The 23,261-nt window shown below is 39.9% G+C and overlaps 1 protein-coding gene across 1 annotated transcript in view; it reads left to right on the forward strand.

Annotated features, from left to right (window-relative positions):
* The window catches only part of LOC150081924 (ras-related protein Rab-38-like), a 154,313-nt gene extending 147,530 nt beyond the window's left edge, over positions 1–6,783 (forward strand). Inside the window, exon 12 of the mRNA XM_090380367.1 lies at positions 6,665–6,783. Within this exon, the coding sequence (XP_090236493.1) occupies positions 6,665–6,783 (119 nt within the window). The remainder of the gene's footprint in view (positions 1–6,664) is intronic.
* Positions 6,784–23,261: the final 16,478 nt, after the last annotated feature.

Genomic DNA, 23,261 nt, shown 5'->3' on the forward strand with positions numbered 1-23,261 from the left:
CAGTGGAAAAGTGAAAATAGGTTAAAGGGCAAACAGTAATTCTCCTTGAACTTTCACCGCATACAGGTTACATAAAGTACATAAACAGTACTCCTCTTTGAATTTCATCTAGAGAACATTCATTATGTTACCAAAATATTAGGGCGCTAACGAATACGTATTTTTTTTTTCTTTTTTTGTAAATTGTTGATAATTGAAATATTGCAGAGAGAAATTAATTTATATCAGTGTAAATAACGATGCACAAGGCTGCACCACGCAGAAACTAACTGAGTGACTATGATCGTGGACAGGTGGCGAGATCACACTGAACGGGGCTTAGCTTAAGACAGACAACATTTCTAAGACCTCCATCTGGAACACAAGTGTAAGGAAGGCCTCCACGGGCTTGGTCCGGTAAACAGACCGTGCGGTCGGAATTCGGACTCAGGAAGAGTAGAGAGTTTATTTAATCAATTATTATCAAGAAATTTCGGGTTTTCGTTTGGGCTGAAAAGTAATACCTATTAAACATGGCAACTTTTTAAAATTAAGGTTTATTAATTAATTTTTTTTATAAAAACCTCAAACATCAGATACTAGAACCTACAGTATTCAATACCGTGCATGGGTTGAAGGTTGAGAAAATTAAGGAGAATATTTGTTGACATTATACTTGGACTTTTGTAGATTGTAATTTTTATGAAATACGTATGAAGGAAGGTTGTTCCAGAAACCGGAAGTTGAATGAATAAATGAGGAAGAAGAAAAGTTGGTTCTGTGAATTTGAAGTGGGAAAGTAAAAGGATGTTCGCTAGTCGCTGCAAGTGTTCGGTCTGCTTTAGAAGAGAAAGAGAGAGTGCGAATTATAGAAGCAAATTCAGAAGAACAGTAATCATGGAAGTATTTATAATAACTTAGAAGGGTGGTTTGTGAGAAAAAGATTGAGCGTGTTGGCTGTGTGGTTAGGATTGTCCGGTATTCTTGTAGGTAAATGAACAATCTGTGTGAGGTCATTAGTAATTGCAAAAGCCTCCGCATCTCGACCAGCTGGGTCTGTGTGACTACGAAATGGAAGCCAGCTGGAGTTGTGAACATTAATATCACCAAGGAAAATAATATCACCAAGGAAAGTTAGACTGGAGAAAGTCAAGTTTCAAAGAGAGGAAGTGAAAGAGTTCCAAGCGATTAGTGGAGTTGGTAGAACGATAGAGGCAACAGATGAATTTGACAGAATGTGGTAGAGAGAATAGAAAAGATCGAAAAGAGGAGATTCCAAATTACTGTCTCTGACTGACAGGGAATACCAGAACGGACATATGCACAGGTACCATCTTTGAAGCGAAAGGAATCATACAGCGAATAATTCGGACAACTGAGATAAGCAGTGTTTGAATCAACCGATAATTGGGACTATGTCAGAAAAAGTACATGGGGTGGCGTTTGCCAAACTATAAGTGGAAATGGACATCACTGAGGTTAGAACTGAGACCATGTATATTTGTAAAATGAATGAGAAAGTTTTTGGGAGGTTTAGATCTTTTCCTCAGATAAGTTTGTTTTCTTAGTTTGACAATTCACGGTGTATTCAGAAGGAACATGGCGAGGACATACTGTATGAAGTAATTTTACATGCTGTATGTAAAAATATTTGGATATGGCGTAGACACGGTAGGGTATACCCAGCTCCTTCATATAACGTAGCATCGACAATGTCCCCTGCGTACACACTACTCGGACTCCCTCCAGTCACTATCTGGCAGTGTAGAGGCAGTGAGATTACAAACTAGCTGATCCGGAAGCCTCCTACAGCAGGTTCGGTCCGGTGTACTATCTAGCGTCCGGCCTACGAACACCGTTTTAGAGCTGTACCCTGGAAATGTAAAGAAGACTGGATCTCGCCATGATGCCCAACATAACCTCAAAAGGCATCAATCCTACTGCAAGATGGAATAGATGGGGGGTGTTGCTGGAGCTTTGATCTGGAGACTAAACATGAGTTTCACTGCTTCAAACCTCCAATAGGTCCCACACCGGGTGGAAAAGACCCAAGTTCGAATCCCGTCCATAAAAAGAGGAATTTTTGTGGGCCTTTTTCACAATGTGGCTGAATTAGTCGGTCTCAGGCGAGGATATCATGGATTTTTTCTCCCGGAAACTCTGGTTTTTCGTCCAGCAAACAGACTTCAGAACACACGCAATTTACAGACAATATACACGAAGCAACATGGTCTTAGTCGCCGATGCTCCTAAAAAAAACAAAAATAATAATAATCTAATAAGCAGAGTGGTGGTATTGCGCCGATTGATGAGAGTCACCTACCACCTTGTACTACCTGGCAACACAGAGGGACGGCATTCCTCAGTGTGGTGTGAGCGCCACACCTTGACCCCTACTTATGTTGGTTTGCACCTGGGCAGCCACCTCCAGCATGCTAGGTGCCACATTTCAGGACTTGCACATGGGAATTATATCCGAGGATTACTTACAGTCCCACCATCGTGAAGGTGCAAGCAGAGGCTATGGCTGTCACAGACGAACCGGACTTTGCAGAAATTAGGTTCACTTGATTTGAGTGTCACCCAAATATCAGTTCAATCAGCGTTTTAGACTCCCAGCTAGCAAGCACAGCTTGCCATACCTGAGATAATGTCTTTGATAGCATCAAGGAACAAACAAAAGTAACATTTAGAAGTTGTTGCCACAAGGATATACAAGCTCAAGTCTGTGAATCAACTACACTGCTCGACAAAATTAACAGAACAAAATGTTTTTCATGAACATTTTATTGTGAACAGCGTCCGAATGCGAATATTTGATACAAGAGACATCCTGTCATGCAAATTCCGAGTATCCAATAGAAATCGACCTACCAACTTACAGAGTCGCACATTATGCAAATTATTCATGCCAAAAAAACACGCGTTGCAACCACATCATTTCATTCCCTTTTTTTGGCTTGCTCAGCGGGACAGCCACATCTCCAGTATTCAGGATGGCCAATCATCGTCGTTTAGATGACGATGACGGGCCGTTGGACGACTTGAAGCCGGGCAGTTGCAAGCGGAGGAGATATGTTGGCTTAATGTGTCACCCAGTGTCGACTCGGCACTATAGAAGAAGTTTCAGGAGACAAGAACCATTACATGAAGAGCTGACCAAGGTTGCCCGAAGGCTACGTCAACCAGAACAGACTTCTGGCTCTAACAGCAAGACGGAACCCTACAATGCCCTGTCATCAACTGTCTCTTGAGGTTTCTGCAGCCACAGGTGAAAACATTTCAACTGGACTGTGTTAAGGCTCAATTCAAGTGGACTCTACAGGGTGATTCACTACCAGTGCGACAAACTTGCAGGAGGTGTAGGGGCACAAAGACGAATCGGAATCACATAGCATTGCAGGGTCCGAAATGCCTTCGTCATGCGGTAGAGGACGTTGAACGGAAGGTCGCGTGAACAGCGATCCCGCTGGAAGTCAGCATTTGCGAACCGTTTCTGTTGAAGAAACCAAGTAGCAAAAGTCCTCCGGAGTGGATAATCCGCAGGCTCCAATGAGTGGACGCGTTGCAGATGGTATGAACTCATTTGGTTTGTTGACAGTATCCTCCATACAGTGGATTGGGAAATACCCAATCGTTGGCCTATCGTCGAGTACTCGTACTCGGATTGCCTTCTGCAAGACGTAGGACATTCTCCTCATTGTCTAGCGTCCTCGTCGTTCGCTCTCGATTCATGGTACCTCTCGTGAAACAACCAGTCTCACGTAACCTTCGGTGCACACGTGCGAAAATCGTATGATGAGGAGCACGCCTGTGCGGGAAACGTTTCTGGTACAAGCGCAGAGCGGCGCGCCCGTTACAGTCCGCAACTCCATACGCGAGGTGCATGTCGGCCAGTTCAACGTTTGAATACTCGTCCATCCGACTGCCTCGGGAACCGGTTCGCAAATGCTGACTTCCAGTGGGATCGCTATTCACGCGACCTTCCGTTCAACGTCCTCTACCGCATGACGAAGGCATTTCGGACCCTGCAATGCTATGTGATTCCGATTCGTCTTTGTGTCCCCTACACCTCCTGCAAGTTTGTCGCACTGGTAGTGAATCACCCTGGTACACAAAAAAAAGTCTGTGGTTTTTTATCCCATTAACCCCATAGCACAGCAGAGCTTGTCAAAACTGGTGCCATGAATATGTTACTTGGAGCCCTGGCAAATGGGGGTTCAGTTCTGTTCTCATTATATACGTTATTTCATCAGAGGACAACGAGGAATGCAGTACCATCCCTTCAATATCAGAGAAAGGGACATTTACAGTGGAGGCGGTGTTCTTGTGTGGGACGAAATAATGATCAACTGTTGCACCCTTTAACGTTTTTGACAGGGGATACTGTAACTGCGCTAAGGTACCGAAAAAATATCCTTCAACCCTATCTGTGGCCTTTTAGGGGTGCGGTTGCCCAGATTTTCTTTTCATGCACGACAATGCCACTGCACATAGAGCTCAGGTGGTGGAGGAATATTTTGAAACTGAAGATATCCAACGACTGCCGTGGCCAGCACGATCACAGACTTAAATCCGATCGTATGTGTGGGACGCTCTGGGCGTCACATTGCACGCCGACAGCCAACTCCTCGGTCACTTGGTGAGCTAAGGTGTGCGCTGGAGGAGGAATGGGATTTGTTGCCACAGAATCCTATAGGCACCCTTATATCGAGCATGATTCACCGCTGTCAGACCTATTTAGCCAATGGCGGGATCATACTCCATACTGATATCATGTGACCATATTTTCGAGCATCTTGTGTCGACTTCTGTAATGTGACCTTTTTGGTAATTCCTATACAGCCCTATAAACGTCCCTTGTACCTGTCCGAAGTTTCTGGCTGTCTCCTCATTTCACCGTTATTGTATAGTATACCACCATACCAAATTTTGTCTTGCTTCATCGCAAGCTGCACAGTTACACCGTGTCGTTAATTTTGACGAGCAGCGTAGTTGTGTTAATCTCCACAACCGTCCCGATTTTACCAATTCTGTTCCGATTCCAACATCGACAAAATACCATCGAGAAGGCATGAAAAATCCACTATTTCCAAAATAGTGGAATTAAGATATATTAATTTAAATTATTAAGGATATACATATACAGATATCAGATAGCCGAATGTACTTAATGATATTCATCGTGAGACATTAATATTCCAAAAATACAGAGAACGTGCCAATTCATCCTCACTTTGCCAGGTACTTTATTAGAAATTTTTGGGAATCAAAGAAATCACTCGATAACCATTTAAACTGTAAGATCTTTATTGCTTGATAATCCAAATGAACAGTCCAAGATGCGGTAGCGTAGTGGGTATACCCACTATGACACTCCTTTCATCTCGGGCTGAAAATGGTCGGGATTCAAATCGCCCCAATGAGATGAATAATTTTTAGAGATTTTTTTTTCATAACGTGGCTGAGCTAGTTAAATCAGGCAGAGCCGCACGGATATTTTTTTTTTTTTTTTTTTTTTCCTCCATGAAAGGCTGGATTTTTCGTTTAACAAACCCGGAAATCGACCGCAGAATACACACAATATGCTGTCGCCTCATAGCCTTAATTGCTGTGGTGCTTAACATACATATACACGTAGATTTGCCAAGAGATGTTTGAAAAATTGAGATGAACAGAGAATTAATAGTTAAGCTGAGTTCTAATAAACAAGGGTGAAAGACTCGCCATAAACTTCGGCAAACAGACGAATGACGAAAATAAAATTGTGAATGCTGTATTAACGGATGATAAATAAGCATTTTTTTCTATATTTTGTATTTTTTTTTCATGCTATTTTATTCTTTATGAAAAAAAAAAAACCCTCAAAAATCAGAAAAATCCTTTGCACCATGTCCTGAATTTATGTTACGTTAATTATTAATAACGCCACAGTCCATAGAGGTGAAACGTTCCAATTATTGTGATATTTATAAACCAAACAACCAATAAAATAAATAATAACAATAATTATAATAAAATAAAAAACCGAGCCTTAGCAGGGTGAGCGTAGAAAACACAAAAAAAAAAAAAAAAAGAAGAAGAAGTTGGGTTTCGATCAGTATGGATAACATAATTAATTTCACTCTAGGGCTCGAACCGGGTTGGGTTGACCCAACCCGGCTCGAGCCCGAGGTTAAGCTGGCCATCTGAAAGTTGCTCGTTGACTAGTGAAACCGCACATTTTGACATGAAATCTCCGAACAGTTCCTGGTGTTTCGAGAAAAGCCACAAAAAATTATCAAGGTCTGGATAAAGAATAGGAGCAATTGTGAGTACAAATATTACCACATCCGCGGTAATTCCACGGACCAGCTGCAATTAAGAAACCATTCATCATGAAAGTTAATACGTGTAACAAGTGCAACAGTATTATGCTCGAAGGAAACCTCTAAAGAAGCTGAAAAGGATTCTTAGAAGCAACTAATCCTCATAGATACTGTTTTTATCAGATGAAAATACTTTAATTTTGCACCGGCCTGGATAATTTATGAAAAGGACTGCACAGTACGAACTGCGCAGTTCAACTGCTTTCTGTGATATGATGTTAATTGATTAATCTTGTGCAGTTTAACAGAATAGAATTCAGAATTCAGTTCTGAATTCTGTTCTATTTCATTTTAATTCTTTTTTTTTTTATTTTAAGACACTATTTCTCATTCAGCACTATTTCTCATTCTTAACATAATGAGAAATAGTGCTGAATATAAAAGCGTGGGTGATACTAGTTCAGCTACTAATGAGAGCAACATACCCGACTACTAAAGACAATATACGGCAAAGATGACATCACATAACCCTCAATAGCCCACTGGTCTCTCGTAGGTTGAAAACCTCAACGGCCATATAGGGAAGTGTCGTGTTTGTGTTATCAGTAGCAATCTACTCATGCTGATAAACGCTGAGTAGGCCATGTAAAGCGACTGCCTAGTTTGAATAGACAACTGTTGTGACGTCACATAATTGCTACGGAAGCAACAGCTGGATGATTAGAAGAATTTCAACTGAGAGAGAGAGTAGAAGTCATTCTTAACTTTTAACTTTACACCCACATATAATCTATTCCTTGTATCATTTATATACAGAGTGATTATAATTCCTTTACTACGGTTTATGGCTACATACACTGCCTGGCCATTTTATTATAACCAGTCTATATCAAAAATCTATCAAAAGTATATACTGTACTTCGAAGAGGTCACATGTACAGAAAAGCGCTATAAAGCCATGTTACTCGCCTATTAACTACATCAGTTCTCCAGCAATGGGGAACGGCCACGATCTCGTCGATATCCGTGAGATCTTGTATGATGTATGATTGTCGATGCGCGTTTAGCAGGCGTTAGAGCAGAAAGAACGACTGTACTTGTCGAGAGTTCAAAGACCAGGAACAGGCACGGGGGGGGGCGAAAAGTCAGGTGAAGGAGTGGGGCACTCGACGATCAGAGCTTATTATCCTGTGTAATAGCTGCCAAACGAGGGAACAATTAATCTCTACATTTAATGCCAGAACATCACAAGACATCAGTACTTGACAAAGTGAAGAACAGGTAATAATGCACTACGGGAGGAAGAAGTTTGACGGAAGCCACGATCGCTGACACCAACCGAAAAACAAGCGGCATTGGCGCTACGAACAAAGGAATGACGCAGGAGGAGTAGAAACAAGTCATGTGGTCCGATGAATTTCGATTTGTGCTTTTCAGAACCGATGGAAGATTGCTCATATGAAGGAAATCACAAGAAGCCAGGAACCATAATCGGAATTCAGTATATTCTGAAACGCATAAATCAGAATTCACTGAACCATAGTACACTGGAGTGCAAAATTTAAGGACCAGTCAGGTTTTCAACTGTTGCTGCTCATAGCAGTGGCCTGGATATGGGAAAAGCATACCAAAGGAACCTCGTGAGGTACAGAAATGATGAAGGAAACAACACCATGATACAGATGCATCACTGCCAAAGATGGAACAAAGGGAAGAGGTGGTCATCAGTAGGAGATATGGCCACCCCTAATGTCGATGCAGGCTTTGCACCGCCTGTCCATACTTAGAACATCGTTGTTGTAAAGTTCTTGCGGTAACATCGTCCATTCCTCTGTCAGAGCCATCTTCAGCTGGTGAACATTTTCTGGTGGGCGTGGGCGTGCCGCTAGGCGTCTCCCCGGAACGGCCCATATGTCTTCGATGGGATTAAGATCGTCAGAAACGGGCAGGCCAATCCATACGAATAATGTCCTCACTTTCCAAAAGCATATCACAGCTGCAGTGCGATTGGGTGTAGCCTTATCATCCATAAACACCAACTCGGGGCCAATGGCACCTGGAAACAGACGCACATGGGTAATGATTACCTCAGTACAGTAGCGCGTACCGGTTACAGTACCGCCTTCCAGTATCTGGAGTTTTGTTCATCCATCCAAGATAACGCCTCCCCAGAGGCTTGAAGTGGTTAAACCCATGTTTAGTCTCTAAAGCAAAGTTTCTGGCATCCCCCTCCCCCATACTTCTCGTTCAACCCATGCATGGTACTAAGTACTATAGGTTTTGATACCTTTCGTGTTTGGGGTTTTCATAAAAAAAAAAAAAAAAAAGACGAGAACACATCTACCGCCATATCGATCCCTTTCAGTGATGACTGCGGGGGGGAGGGGGAATACCGTGTGGCAACCTCTCGCCAGATTAGCTGACGTCCAGAATCGCTGCTGAGACAGAATCTACTCTCATCAGTAAAGAGTACCTTAAGTAAAGATTTTGTGGTTGTAATCTTTAGAAATAAGTTGGTCCTTAAGTTTTGCACATCAGTGTATGATAACACACACATATACAGTACACACATATTCAGCATCTAACGCTATGAGGCATCGGTAAATTATCCCAGTAACTGCATGTATTCTTCCAGCGCCTCCGTAGCCAGGTGGGAAGGAGCAGGTGCGTAGCACACACTTCTTGATTAGACCGGGGTTCGAGCCCGTCACCACCAAATACGGAGGATGCGGAAAGGTCAGGAAATGATCACCGCATATCCCGGAGCAATATGGCCTTAGTTGCTAATGCTCTTAAAATCCAAATAACAAACAAGCATGTATTCTTCACCGGGTTGCCTATTTGCAGGACGAAAAACACATTTCCACGAGAGAGAGAGAAACATCACCTCTCGTCTGAGACCAACTACAGTAACCCAGCCATTGTAAAAAAAAAATGCTCGCGTTATTGGTAGAATTTGAATTCAAGCCTTTAGCAGCCGATGCAGGACATCGTTGTTAATGTGGGAACATCATACGACATTTTTCACTCAAATCAGACTGTTATTTTCCTTGAAACTTTAGCTCTTTCCGTGTGTTCATCGTTCAGTATACATATTTGAAATGAATTCCGCGCAAGCCGCAGATTACCTTTACAGCTTGGATTCGTCGTGGCATGGATTCCTGAGGTATCCAAAGTGTGCCAAGGGGATGCTTGTCCGTTTTAACTGAATTGCTTCCCACAGTTATTGCAAATTTAATGGTTGCGGATCTCTGCTTCGAAGAACTCATTTCACCTCATACTTACAGGTGCTCAAACTGAATTGAGATCTAGTGAACGGGAAAATAGTAGAATGAATTTACTCTCATGTTATTGAACCAGTTCTAGACTTGTGACTTAGGGCATTATTTTGTTGGAAGAACCCATTCGCAGATGGATATACAACATCCATGAAGGGATGAGCCTAGTCAGAAACCATTTCCAGATAATTTGTTACAACAAAATGGTGCTCTTTGGTATCAAAGGGCTCCAATATGCAGCATGAAAACGCTCCTTACACCGCCTGCAGTGTTGATACCCGAAAGGATGGGTCCATGGAATCATGCTAATTTCACCATATTCTGTTCCTCCCATCACCGTGAAACGTCAGGAAGCAGCCCGGACAACGTAACTGTTCTTTTGCTAACAGAAATGGAACCCGATTCGGTCGTCAACTGTGATACTCCACCCTTGACACGTTACGACAAGCTGCGCACTCTAAAATGCCTCTTTGGTTTCCACTGTTGTACTAGGTTGTTATTTCACTGACTGTAGCCTTTCTGTTTCCTTGCACAAATTTTAATTACCCTCTGTTAGCCTCTCGAATCAACGAGCTGTTTCCGACCGCAGGATCGCCGTTGGCTAGGTGATATTTAGTTACCTGGCCAATCGCGATAAATTCGAGACAGTGGTGTGGTATCGGAGCCGATACTCAAACCGGTGATCTGGCTCTGACTACCATGCCACTTTCAAAGTCTTTTAAATTTTTCGTCTCGTTCATTCTCGCACCATCCTGCACATACAGCAGCCGTAACTATCAACCCACCTGTTTTATATCGCAGGGTAGGAACACGTGATCTGCTGCTGTTAGCCTTTTACACCTACAGCTTCTACCATGCAATACAGAACGAAACACATATACACACCTCTCCCCTTCAGAGCAGCAACTGAGCAGAGGGTTCGTGACATTTGACGGTTCCTGTGTATGGTGTATGAAAGTCCTTTTGGGTAATAACACTGAAGGTGTTCCCACGTGGTAAGTGAAGGCTATTCAAGATGGTTATCCAAATCAGCATCTTTAACTTGAAGTGTATCAGATAAGTGATATAAGCGCAACGAACTTTCTTTTCACGGTCATAACCTTCTATAATTACCTTCGCCTAGAGTCATCAGAAGCAACTGAGGAGCTTTTCGAGAGGCGGAAAAGTTAGTCTTGAATGGGGATGGAGAATTTTTCTTCCCAGCAGCTGGGGTTTTTCATTGCGGAAAAGAGATGATCAACACACAGAAGGTTTGCCGTCTACAAGACACATGAAGTTTACAGGCACAATATACCGAAACTTCATGCCAACCACAAATGAGCTCTCGTTCTTTAACAGACACTCGCAATTGCATTGAACTGTATGTACTAGAGTCTACGTATATAACAACTTAAAAGGCTTTTCCCGTGAATGAAAGTTAAGGCCTTGGATCTTGCAGACTGCAAAAATCATTACGGACTTTGCCGTCTACAAGACCCAAGACATGCCTCTCTTGAAATTTTAAGATCTGATCACAAGGTGAGGTCTACGAATAAAATATTGTCCCATTTGTCATTATTACAGCAAGCGCCGTTTTTTTTTTTGGTTCATTCCTACTCTTCTGACAATTATTTCAGACTTAAGTGCCTTGGTGAAGATTATAATACTGTCGACAACAAAAATTCATTGTTTTTCAACGTGAGATGAGTTATCCAGTCTCAGAGGTTTTTTTTTTGTTTCAACAAACAAAAAAAAAAAAAGGAAGAAAACTGGCCTTTCTAGGATGGATGTAGTTTGATTTCACTTGGCGCTAATCCAAACAACCCAACTGTTTAACATGATTTAATGCAGAAGAGTTTTTAATATAAGAAAAAAGAAAGCTGATCTTTGAGTATTCATATCACAAAACCATATCCAAATAAAGCAAATATTAGTGAATTATCATTAATTCTGCTTCTGCTGATGCATTCGCAGTGTTGTTTGTCTCTTAATCGTTATCTTACAACCAACATCTCCTTTGACCTTTGAACTGCGAGGCGTTTGCTATTAATGATCTAAGACATGATTACCATAAACCCGAGCGCATTTTGCTAATGAGATAATTAGCCGCAGACGTGAAGACATGTGTCCTTGATTTAAATAGGGACGAGAAGATGCTGTGTTGGCAAACCAGTCTGTCTACTCATGTTGTTGCAACTTGCAAACATCTGCAATTTATGTACACTACTCTTCCAAAATATCAAACGAGAGAGAAAGAAACATGAACATATACATTAAAAGTAAAGAAACAAATACTGTAGTCCCAGCCCGGGCTGTAGTGGAGAATATATACCATATACCCTCTGGATTTTTTTTTGATGAATAGCGTATACCTTCTGGTTTTTGAAACACTTGAAAATACAAATATTATTAAAATATTTATTGAAAATTAAAAAATACACATATATATAGACAACACACTTCGGATAATATTATAAAATTTACCTGATATCAATAAAAAATTCATTATATATTATTTTATTTCAAAAAAATACGCACAACATAAATGTGATAAGCGCGACAGAAAAAAAAAACATATTGATGTACATATAGTACAGTTCAAAACAACGATCTGCAATTAATCAGATGGAATAATCAAATATGTAGTGTTGGATGGTAACAAAATGTTGCAATTCAAAACTCGAATTTAAAACGCAAAACAAAGGTTGTCGTCAACTGCTCGTTTCCGAAATTCTGGTTGAATATTTCAATCAGAATGGAGTTCTGGAAATGGCCAAATGACTCTAGTCTGCTGGTGTAGAAGGTACATGTATTCTGCTGACAGGTATGAAGCGAGACCTTCTCGCTTCATCTTCCAGTATTTCTGGTAAATGGATGCTTTCGATAAAAAAATGTCGTGAAGTCTGATTTGAGGATTATGAGTTTTCCTAGTTCACAGTGGTTAAAGCTACTTCCTGCACAGTTACATATAAAAAATATCAGCACAGTGATGAAATATCGGATAAATTCCTTGAAGAATTCATTGTTCTTGAGTTCAGCACAGTCGTATCATAGATGGGCGAAGCAAGCTATCCATAATCCCTTGTTGCCAAGTTGTTGTAATAGCTATAAACAACATTAACATAAAGCGTATCTTTGATTCTAGAGGCATGTCTTTTTTGATTAATCCGATCACTTTTGTTAGTCCTGATAACGGATTGGATAAAATCCTCCTTGAAACCGTCCGCATCGACGACTCTTAGATGACTTTATCGTCTCTCATAACCCATGTATCTTAAACAAATCACATCAGCCAAGCACTTTATCCAAGTATAATCTAAAAATCAGACAATTAGTAGGTCTCGCTCGCGTGGATGCCCTCAAGGATCTGTCCTGGCACTTCTGTTTTGGAACATTGTTTTAAATAGATAACTTATCAGGAAATTTGAGTTCATCCACCTAACTGCCTATGCAGACGACTTGGTTCTTTTTGTTTCTGGATATTCAAGGTCTCAGCTTAAAACCAGGGCGTCGAGAAGAGTCCTTATGGACCTAACTGCTTGGACCAAACAAAACAAATTTACAATATCTCAGGCGAAAAACCAAGATGATGTCCTTTAACCATCAGTTTAATCCGAACCGCCCTCTTGATATTAAGCTTGATGGCAAACAAATGCCCTACGTCTGTAATTTGAAATATCTTGGAGTCGTTCTAGATGACCAACTAGACCGACTTCACCCTACACATCGACAATCTTCTTGAGACGGTCAAGAAATTTACTAAGGCCATAGTGAGAATCTCTAAATCTGACTGGGGTCTTGGCAGGAAACCGCTCTTGCTTTACTACAAAGCTGTGTTTCTTCCAATTATCGCTTATGGTTGTCCTATATGGTTTGAGCGTGTTAAAACTTTCGAAGTTTCGACTTAAACTGTACTATCTTCAGTGAAAACATAGCAGGAGCCCCTGCTGTTTTCTGAATCCCTTCACCATCCCAATGATTTTTCATTGATCGCCAAAACGTATTCGATGTCTTCGCCCTTTCGGAAAGTGACAACCAATCATGCTTCTCATGGCCAGAAATTGTCGAACATTTTGTGCTACCGGTGGTGGTTGTGTGTGCTAAACGTCAAGGCAATTAAGTCAATAAAACAGAATCTATTGTTGTTGTTATTTGGTTTTTAGGAGCAGTAGCAACTAAGGCCGTATTGCTCCGGGGGGATATGCGGTGGTCATTCCCTGACCTTTCCGCATCTTCCGTATTTGGTGGTCACAGACTCTAACCCCGGTTTAATCAAGAAGCGTGTGCTACACACTGCTGCTCCTGCCCACCTGACTACGGAAGCGCCGAGTCTATTGTGACTTTAATAACTTATCCTGTATTCTTCGATCAGCATCCCTATTTTCTGGACGCAAAACTCGAATTTCGGGAGACAAAACGATGCAATCCTCGCCCGAGACCGAGTAACTGAACCACCAAGAAAAAGGGGCACTTAATGTTCCCTCCATCGAGAAGAGATTCGAGCCCAGGCCTTTTCTACAAGGTGTGGAAGGACGACGATTGTGTTTTTTTTTTTTTTTTTTTGTTAGTTGTTGGCGCATCGGCTTCTGTGGCCATAATGCACCTCCCAAGGTTACTGCATTACTCTGATCCAAGCCCGAGGCGAGAATCGAACCCGCGACCTTTGGGTTGCCAGGCAGGCACTTTACCCACCCGCCTAGCCTGGTCGGCACTGCGATCGTAACTACTATAATGACTACTTGTCTGCGCGCGTAGCACAGTGGTATCGTCACCGTCCTCCCCACACCGGGTGGAAAAAGCCCGGGTTCGAATCCCGTCGATGACGCGAGGAACTTTAATGGGCTGTTTACACTCCGTGGCTGAGTTAGTCGGTCTCAGGCGTAGATAGCAAGGTTCCGCCTCCCCCCCCCCCAGAAACTGGGGTTTTTCGTCCAGCAAACAGACAAATCGACCATAGAACACACGCAATTAACAGACATAAGACACAGGACGGCAGATGAATTTAATTATTCGGGTGGCCTAAATATAATACAGTAGTTTATTTTATTTTTATATTGACTACTACGAATGTCAGGCTGGCGTGAACAGGTCCGCTCGAATGTCACGTGGATGCCAATTGTGTTTTTTGGCATGGATGGTATCGGGAATCAAAAATTTATTCCACTGAGCCAAAACTACAATCAACATTTTCTACAAAATTCTGGACGGATACTAGGTGTACTAAGAAAACGTCTGAAGAATGGTGTGCTAGAGATTGATTATTGCACATGCTAGTCTGAACATATGACAGACTAGCATGTTTGTAGACTAGTTTGTAGCCAAGAGTAACACGTCTGTGGTAGCTACCCCTATATATCCCTCCTAGATGTCTTCCTATTCCCCATACACTCAAAAGACGGAGATTTCATATTTCTGAGAGGCACAAAAATTCACAGAATGTGCTGAAGGAAATCACAAAGCAAAACAGGGCACTAGAAAAAAATGGTACTAACAGCAGCAGCAGAGTCGCTGCATCAAGTCTCAAGAGGATTAAGTCAGGATTAATAGCATGGAATTCCAGGACGCAAACAAGGTTTTTAAATACAATTCGGAAATTTTCGGACCATACCTTGGGCATATATATCGATAAACACAAGTACACGCATCCCAATTAAATAAGAAAATAATTGATTGATTCTGTTCAGTTTTTATATAGGTCAGGTTGAAAACTGACCTATATACGCGAGAAGATATTAAATACATATTTTATATATTCTCGTGTATAGAGGTATAAAAAGTGAAGCTGTAGTTTTCAGTTCAAATTATACAGAAGTCTTTTGCTTCGGTGAGATTAGTTAATGGTTTGTAGGAGAACCAGCAACTCAGGCATTATGAACATCATGTCTGTACACGGCCGAACTGTATACATGGCATTATGTCATGTGTGTACATGGGCTGATTAGTGCTATGCAGGTACCCCCGTGGGTAACACAGTTAGTAAATCGTCGTCCTCCCCCACACCCTGTGGAAAAGGCTTGAGTTCGAGTCCCGTCGATGATGCAAGGAATTTTTATGGGCCTTTTTCACAACGTGGGCAAGTTAGTCGGTCTCAGGCGAGGGAAGCATGGTTTTTTTCTCCAGGAAATTCGGCCACAATGGCAATATGGCCTTGGTCGCTGATGTTACTAAAATACTATAACAACAAAAATAACATTTATGCAGGTGAAAAATTCGGAATAACTCACTGGGTAAACCACTACTTCCTCCCCTGTAATGAGTTAACTACAGCAACGACTCAAGAGACTCTTAGAAATTCGTTCGGTCTATGACCGAACTCGAACCCAGACCTCTCCAAACGAGTGAGAAATGGCGAAGCCACTGTACTGCCATGGAAGACGTTTTTTTCTTCCACGATCCTCTTAACGTGGAAGCTGCTGATGGCATATTGGTGGTTGATTCGACTAGCTCTTAAGTTTCCCCATAAATAAAAATTTTCAGGCAGGGTTGATGGGTTTTTCTCGCAAAAATCAGACAGAAATACAGAAACTGCTGTAGATGTGTTGCATGTAATTATGTTAGTCACTTTAAATGACATCATCACAACAATAAGAATTTACGTATTCTTATAGACGTTGATTGGGGAGTGTCCGTTAATGAAGATTGCAAATAGGCACACGCCCAGAAAGGATTCCCGTGAACCATCACTTCGTAAGTGACATGGGAAATTTGGTTTAAAATAGAGAAATTGCCGTTGTCGGATGGTGACCGGGTGACAGAAAAGTTTGAGAGAAAAACTGCACGAAACTTTCTGCTTTATTACATAAGGTTTAAACAGGATTATCTTCTATCTCAAAAAGAGTAGTGATGGCTGCAGAAGTTTTAGTGAAGCCTTTGATATAATTCAAAAATGGGCTAACATCTTCGCTGTGCATGCGAGAGTCGAACAGTTTGATAAACTGAGCACTAAGACCTTTGAATATATGTCATAGATTAATTAATTGGCTTCTGCTGGATTCCTCTCCTGTACCTTTTGCGACAACATATCTTGTACCGTTGTAATAAAGTGGTTTTATTTCATTCGTGAAGCATTGTGGATAATCATTATTATGAGATCTTAAAACTAAAATATCTGTACGCACAATGAATAAATCTATCATAATATATTAACTGAGCCAATTGATGTTATTTTAATCGAGAAGTGTAGAAGATTGAATAGTATGAAGAACTACATCAAGGAGAATCCACAACCGGTTTTATAGAAGCTCAGAGAAAATGGCTCAAGAGCTTTAGTGCTAGTATATGAATGGCGGTTTCATTCACAGAATAAGATGTTGTGATTCGAGGAGGAGGAGATGATAGGTAGTCCTACACACCGAGGATTAAAAAACCAAGCAGAACTAGGCTTTGCTCACTGTTCAGTTCAGACAAAGTTTCCCGAGTCCCAACATTTCCATAAGGTTGTAAAGAATTCTTGTGATTACGTTCGTTACCTTGTCCCAAGAGTGGCAGGGAGGTTACTGAAGTCGCCAAAATCATAATTTCATTGGAATGGTTGAGCATTTTCGCTGAGAACTATGAGTTTTCCAGAATCAAAATGTCAACTGGTGAGAGGAAGGGACAAATAAATAGCAACTAAAATAAGAGTAATCTTATAGAACTTAAGCTGAGAATGCAACCACTGTGACGGAAAGCGATTTGCAAATTAATATGTGGAACCTATTGATCAGAATCATAGCAATCCCTATAACTACTATAATTTCAGAATCAAATTCCTTCAGTAAACAACTATGTTTCTGTCAGAAGGTAAATTGCAACTTTTCAAATAAAATAATTCAAATTCTGTAAAACAGAATGTTTGATCCCATGAAGTTTGCTGGCAGTGCTGCAACAATTCAGTAAAACTTTAATCATTTTTAACTATTTTTAATTAAAGTAAAACTTTAATTAAATATAGTTTTCTTTAGAGTTTTTAAAAGCAACTGGTGATTTTTAAAACCTCCTTTAATCGAGAAAATAAGTTTTCCTTCTCTAAAATAAAGTTCTGTGGGCACTGGTGACTCCAAACAAACAAAAAAAAAAAAATCTATCTATATGTGGTGCAAAAATAAACGTTATATGGAAGCATAATATTATTTCTTTCTTCCACTCCATTAGGTTTCTTACTCGTTCGAATTACAGCAGAAACTAAACTAAAAATGACCTCTCCTAGAAGACGGAAATAACTTATCAATTTATATTTATTAGATAATGGAAATGTCGCCTCCTCCTTCCTTGTTATTTCTTCTGTCTGTATCTGATCGAGGTGAACTGATTTCTTCAAACAAACGATGACTAAAATGATATTTCTTAATTTCGCTTCATTTGCTCTTTACAGATCCAACCATCCTCTGATGCAACGTTGTTTATTGTTCGAATTCACAAAAATGTTTGAGCAGTAAATTTATTTCTTAATTAGCCGCTAATCGCTTGAAAGAAGAATCATCTTTGAAGGTCTTACTTTCAGTGATTTCGAAGGGGAATACCACTTTCATACTAGGTGTCTTTCACCAACTTAAATGCATTAGTTAAATAACAAAGTAGGCAACGTCATATAGATTGACTTCACAGGTTAAGTTTTTGACCAATTTTATATAGAAGTACTGTATTTCCTGGCACATTAAATTCTCCTTTAAGTATTTCCTGTGTTAATTACTCGTATAATGGCATTATAATAATTAATTTCTTGTAACTTAACAACCAAGCGGTTTAGGCCCACTTTAAAACAAACGGTGTTTTTTTATAGCTATAAACGACATAAAAAAAGAGGTTTTAATTCCGATGTCATATAGACTTTTGGTTGTTCACATCGATTGCTTCAATGTTAAATTGTTGAGCGTATTACATTTCCCCTTTCAGATGATAATAATAATAAGCATAAAAACTTAATTGGGTTGTTGACTCGAGATATACTCAAGGACTTATTGTTTGGCATTTGTTAACTGTCTTTGCCCTCGCAATCTTACTGAGCGTCCCAAGACATAAAGCTCTTCGTTAATGCTATTATCAGCACAAGCTGTATACATTCTTGTTGCAAAACAAACTACAAGTAATCACTTGAGGTGTTTGACTCCACTAGAAGCATGTCAGATGGTATATGCGACATTGCAACACTTCGAATCATCATTCTCTTCTTACATAAACATCCAGTTAGTTACTAGGGCAATTTTGAAACATAATGTACATGTACTTGAAAATGAGCGGAAAACACAAAAAGTCAGTCTGAATAAATTATTATAACAAAGACGCTTAATTTAATGACACATCTAATATTTACCATTTGAAGTAAGTAAATGAACAAGACCTAGGTGTATAAGATCAGGAAATTTCAGCTCATTTAACTATGTATTATCCAACTGACAAATATACATTTCTCGTACCATCAATTTTATTGTTATAATGGATTAAATACATTTTTTAAAAAAGGTTAATTCCTTTTTTAAGAAAAAAAGTAATTAATCTTTTTTTTTTTAATTCGAAAAGTTATCACTTCTCAACAGCGATAACCTCGCGAACCACAGGGTAAACTGGAGATGCAAAACAAAAATAAATGAATTTAATTTATCTAACTCTGCTTTATTTATTTAATTACTATTAATTTTTGTGTTGCCCTGGCTGCTGGCTTTATATAAAGTGCTTATGAATGCGCCTGGCTTCTATCAACATCTAGGTTTTTTTTTTTTTTTTGGTAGTTGTTGGCGCATCGGCTTCTGTGGCTATAGTGCACCTCCCAAGGTGTTTGCAGTACTTTGATCCAAGCCGAGGTGGGATTCGAACCCGCGATCTTTGGGTTACCAGGCAGGCACTTTACCCACCCGGCTAGCCCGGTCGGCTAACATCTAGGTGAACATGAATCATTTCTGAACCACCTGTCGTATAACTGGTAAATGTAAAATATCATCAAACTGTGCTGTTATCGTAAAAAAAATTATCAGTGGTTATGATATTCACCAGAGCGAAAGTAAAAGAAGAAAAAAAGTTGTTCAACGGATATCTTTGTTGTTCAACGGATATGTGATGAGGACATTTTGAGAGTTAAATGATGCATGTGTGAGAAATTTCCGAAAAGCACAATTATAGAATATCGCCAAAAAAATATTGTGAAGAGCGTAGAAGTGCAGATGGTGTTGTGATGAACTTGAAGCCCATAAGTTCAATATTTAGAATAAAATCATGAAAATATGATTTTATTCTAATAGCATTTTAAATATATTTACACTTATCAACACCAGCAAAATACATTTAACTTTCCAAAAACATGTGCAATATCAAAAATAGAGGCGGGAAGGTGTGTGCGTGGGGAGGGGGAATTAAGTTACACAGAGGATAGTACGATGACGGAAATGGTTAATTTTCGAAAAGGTTTGAGTGTCAGTAAACACATTTAAACAGTATTATTTTCAAATAGCATGATATTAGTCTTCGCAGGAGAGTGTACAGGCGCATAGATATAATAACAATCAACACATACAAGAACATAATGATACAAAGTATTATTATTATTATTATCTCATAACTGAAGACAACTCCCCAATCATTCAAATTTTTGTAGCACACCTGGAAACTGTTAGTACCTTAATATGTCATGCACATCTGTTGCAAAACAATGATATATTGAAACGTATTCCAGTTACGCATCGCTGGAATTTCTCTGTATTGACATCACATCCGGAAATGATGTATTCTACATGAACATTGTAAACAGAAATTTGAAGGGAAGTTACAAAATTTACGCACGATGGATATATTTCTCTGAAATATATAAAACACCATAAATACAACGAAATCTTGTTTTTCAACTGAAAAAAATAACTGTGCTGTGATTATCATAACCAAGTGGTTGCGTACCAGTACAGGTTAAGCCGCGTGTACCACAAATTACGGTAATGTTCTTGTACAAGATGATTCAAAATTCGAGCAACTTAAATATCAGTAATTCAAAATTTTGAGTGGCAAGAATTTTTAATCTCGATCAAATCTATTTTCGACAATCATCTACCCGACAGTACGATTTCCCTACACTAAATGACCGATGATACGTTTGCCAGACAAGATACGAGTTGCTTACAGTGCGTATAATAGACAGTGTCTGGTACACGCACATCAGTTTGTCATCAGTTTTCCGACATGAGCGTTTCCCTGATTTTACATTCAGTTTGTTAGTTTTTGGCAGGCCCAAATTTATTAGTTAAAAAAAAAAAAAAAAAAAAAAGTACTGAATAAAAAAATTTCGTACAAATGTCTATACTGTTTTACTCCTCCTTTCCCTAAAGATTAATAAACGTATTCGAGATCCTCTTCAAATTGAAACATAATTATGGTGTACTCTACAACAGACAAATATTTGTGGCTATAGTTAATTATTTCGGCCTCAGCCGCCAAATTTTCAATATTTCCATCAGAGAACAAAGTGGATTTTTCGACAATAACAAATTCACCAGAATGTCATCAAAATGGCCGACCTGGAATAGAAAACTGAGGACATTTCAATCGACAGATAAACAGATGCTTAATGATCTAATTTTTACTACCATAATATCTTCAACTAATGACGTATTGCTACGTCACAGAAAATAGACCACAATTACTGTGGCTTATCAAGCATTAAAACCAGCAACAACTGAACCTTGCGGCACCAGCCATTAAGGAGAAGACATAATTAAACTTTCATCATCAATCAAAGAGTCCAAGAGGAAACAGAAAGCATGTCACGTACTTTATTTACTACGGCGTGAATCATTACAATCACAAAGATGACGTGCGTTAAATAGCATATTACGTCATAAATAATGAAAGACTGGTGATAGCGCTTTATTATCGCGTGTTTTCTGGATAAGCGATAGTTTTCGCACCATGTGAGTACTGAAAGTACAGAAAGGGTTATCACCATGATGGTTCCAGTAGTTTGTAGTTTTCACAATGATAGACTGTGTAAATACCAAAGTTGAACGATAAAGGAAACCTGATAAATATAGCGATATGTGTAAATATATCTTAAAAACGTCACTCGGATAAGAGATACAAGGTCAAAGGAGTCAAACATTCTCGACTGCAGATCACAGCAACAACATCATTGGAAGACCCGGTCAAAACAATTGGTCAAATCTTGTCGACAGCTGGAGACACATTTTACACCCCCCCCCGCCAGTTTTCACCCAACTTTGAGACCGAAATTCTAAACGACCCTAAGCCGACAAACATTAGGTATCAAATGTATCGTCGTAGAGACATTATTGCAGGAAACGATGTCAAAACATCGTAATATGAAATCAATGGCAAAACTACCGTACCACAAAGAAGGCCGGATTGACTGAATAAATCCGCGCCACACACACACACACAGAATAAACGTAAGTGCCTTTAGAGAGCCTTTCTTGTATTAATTATTTCTTTTATTTTATTCTCTAAAAGGACTTGATTATCAGTGCAAATTTCCACACAACTTCTTTGGCATTTTTGAATCAAATATTCCACTCGACCTTTCTTAATTAAAAGAAGACAAGACGTCAGCTGTTAGGCAAACCCTCATATGTCTTCCGCGTTACAGCGCTGAATAAACTCTCGAGAAGGATGTCAACACTCCCTTCCGATTGCCACTTGCTCCGTGATGATCTATGAAAACGACCTTGGAAGAAATATGTTGCACCACAGGAAGCAAGTTAGACATATGAAGAGGCAATGCTTTGATGATAGTTCTCGTAAATAAGGTTCAAAATCGTGTTGATTGCTATTCCTTGCTGAGAAAGAAAGAGACAAGAAATGTAAAACTAATAATGAAGCACACACACGAGTACTTCACAAGAGCACTAAGGATAGCAATAAAGAATGCTACACGTGAATGTGTGTGTGTGTGTGCAGAAAGGCGAAACTAAGAATTACTCGTTTTGCTCGCTAATACAAAAGGAATACATATTTTCGTCCGCTTTGTAGTCTCTGTTCAATTTCTCAAATGAAGGCATAACACAAAAACGAAAACAGCCAAAATTTGAACCACTTTAGTGGTAAAAAATAAACCACCGAAAAATGGAAATGCAGCAAGACTACACAAAGTTACATGAGCATGAGGATAGATAAAAACTAAAGGAGAAAGGAAGAAACAGAACAGAATAGAAATGGGGAACGGGGAAATCAAAGGGGGTTGAATTAAGAAGAGGATAACATGGTGGTGAAATGAAGATCTTAAGAGGAAAGAGAAGCAATCTTAGGAATGAAAAGAGAATATCTCGCCTTACTATAGCGTCCCTTTGTAAGGAAGGAAACTGATTCAACGAGCACGTCTAGTAGGAATCTCGTATTTCCTGTTACCTCATGTTTACGGCAAATCGTTAGCCACCTGTCATAAACGAATACCCCACGTAAGGATTCAAGGCTGACGTGGCTACTTATCACGCACTACGTCGTCCGCTTTTACACGTCAGCCTTTACACCACACCCGGAAACAAGGAATGCAATTCGAGACTTGTGTCTCGTCCTTGGCAACGGCTTAGTAGAAAAGTAAAGGATGCGGGCAGGAATTCATGTTTCTTCCTCATCACGTGGTACCACGTTGTCACTTAAAGGTCAGAGACGCCCAGATGAAAAGAAAGTAAAAAGAAGCGTGAGTCATTAAGTACGAGTGGGGAATTAAATTGTAGCCAGCTTGGATCACCTCAGTGGGCCCGTTTGGCAAGGAAATTCTAATCTAGTAGTTGTTTGTCGCAGC

The sequence above is a fragment of the Mastigoproctus giganteus genome, chromosome 8 (assembly GCF_048544385.1).
Source record: "Mastigoproctus giganteus isolate SK-2022 chromosome 8, ASM4854438v1, whole genome shotgun sequence".
Classification (NCBI taxonomy): domain Eukaryota; kingdom Metazoa; phylum Arthropoda; class Arachnida; order Uropygi; family Thelyphonidae; genus Mastigoproctus; species Mastigoproctus giganteus.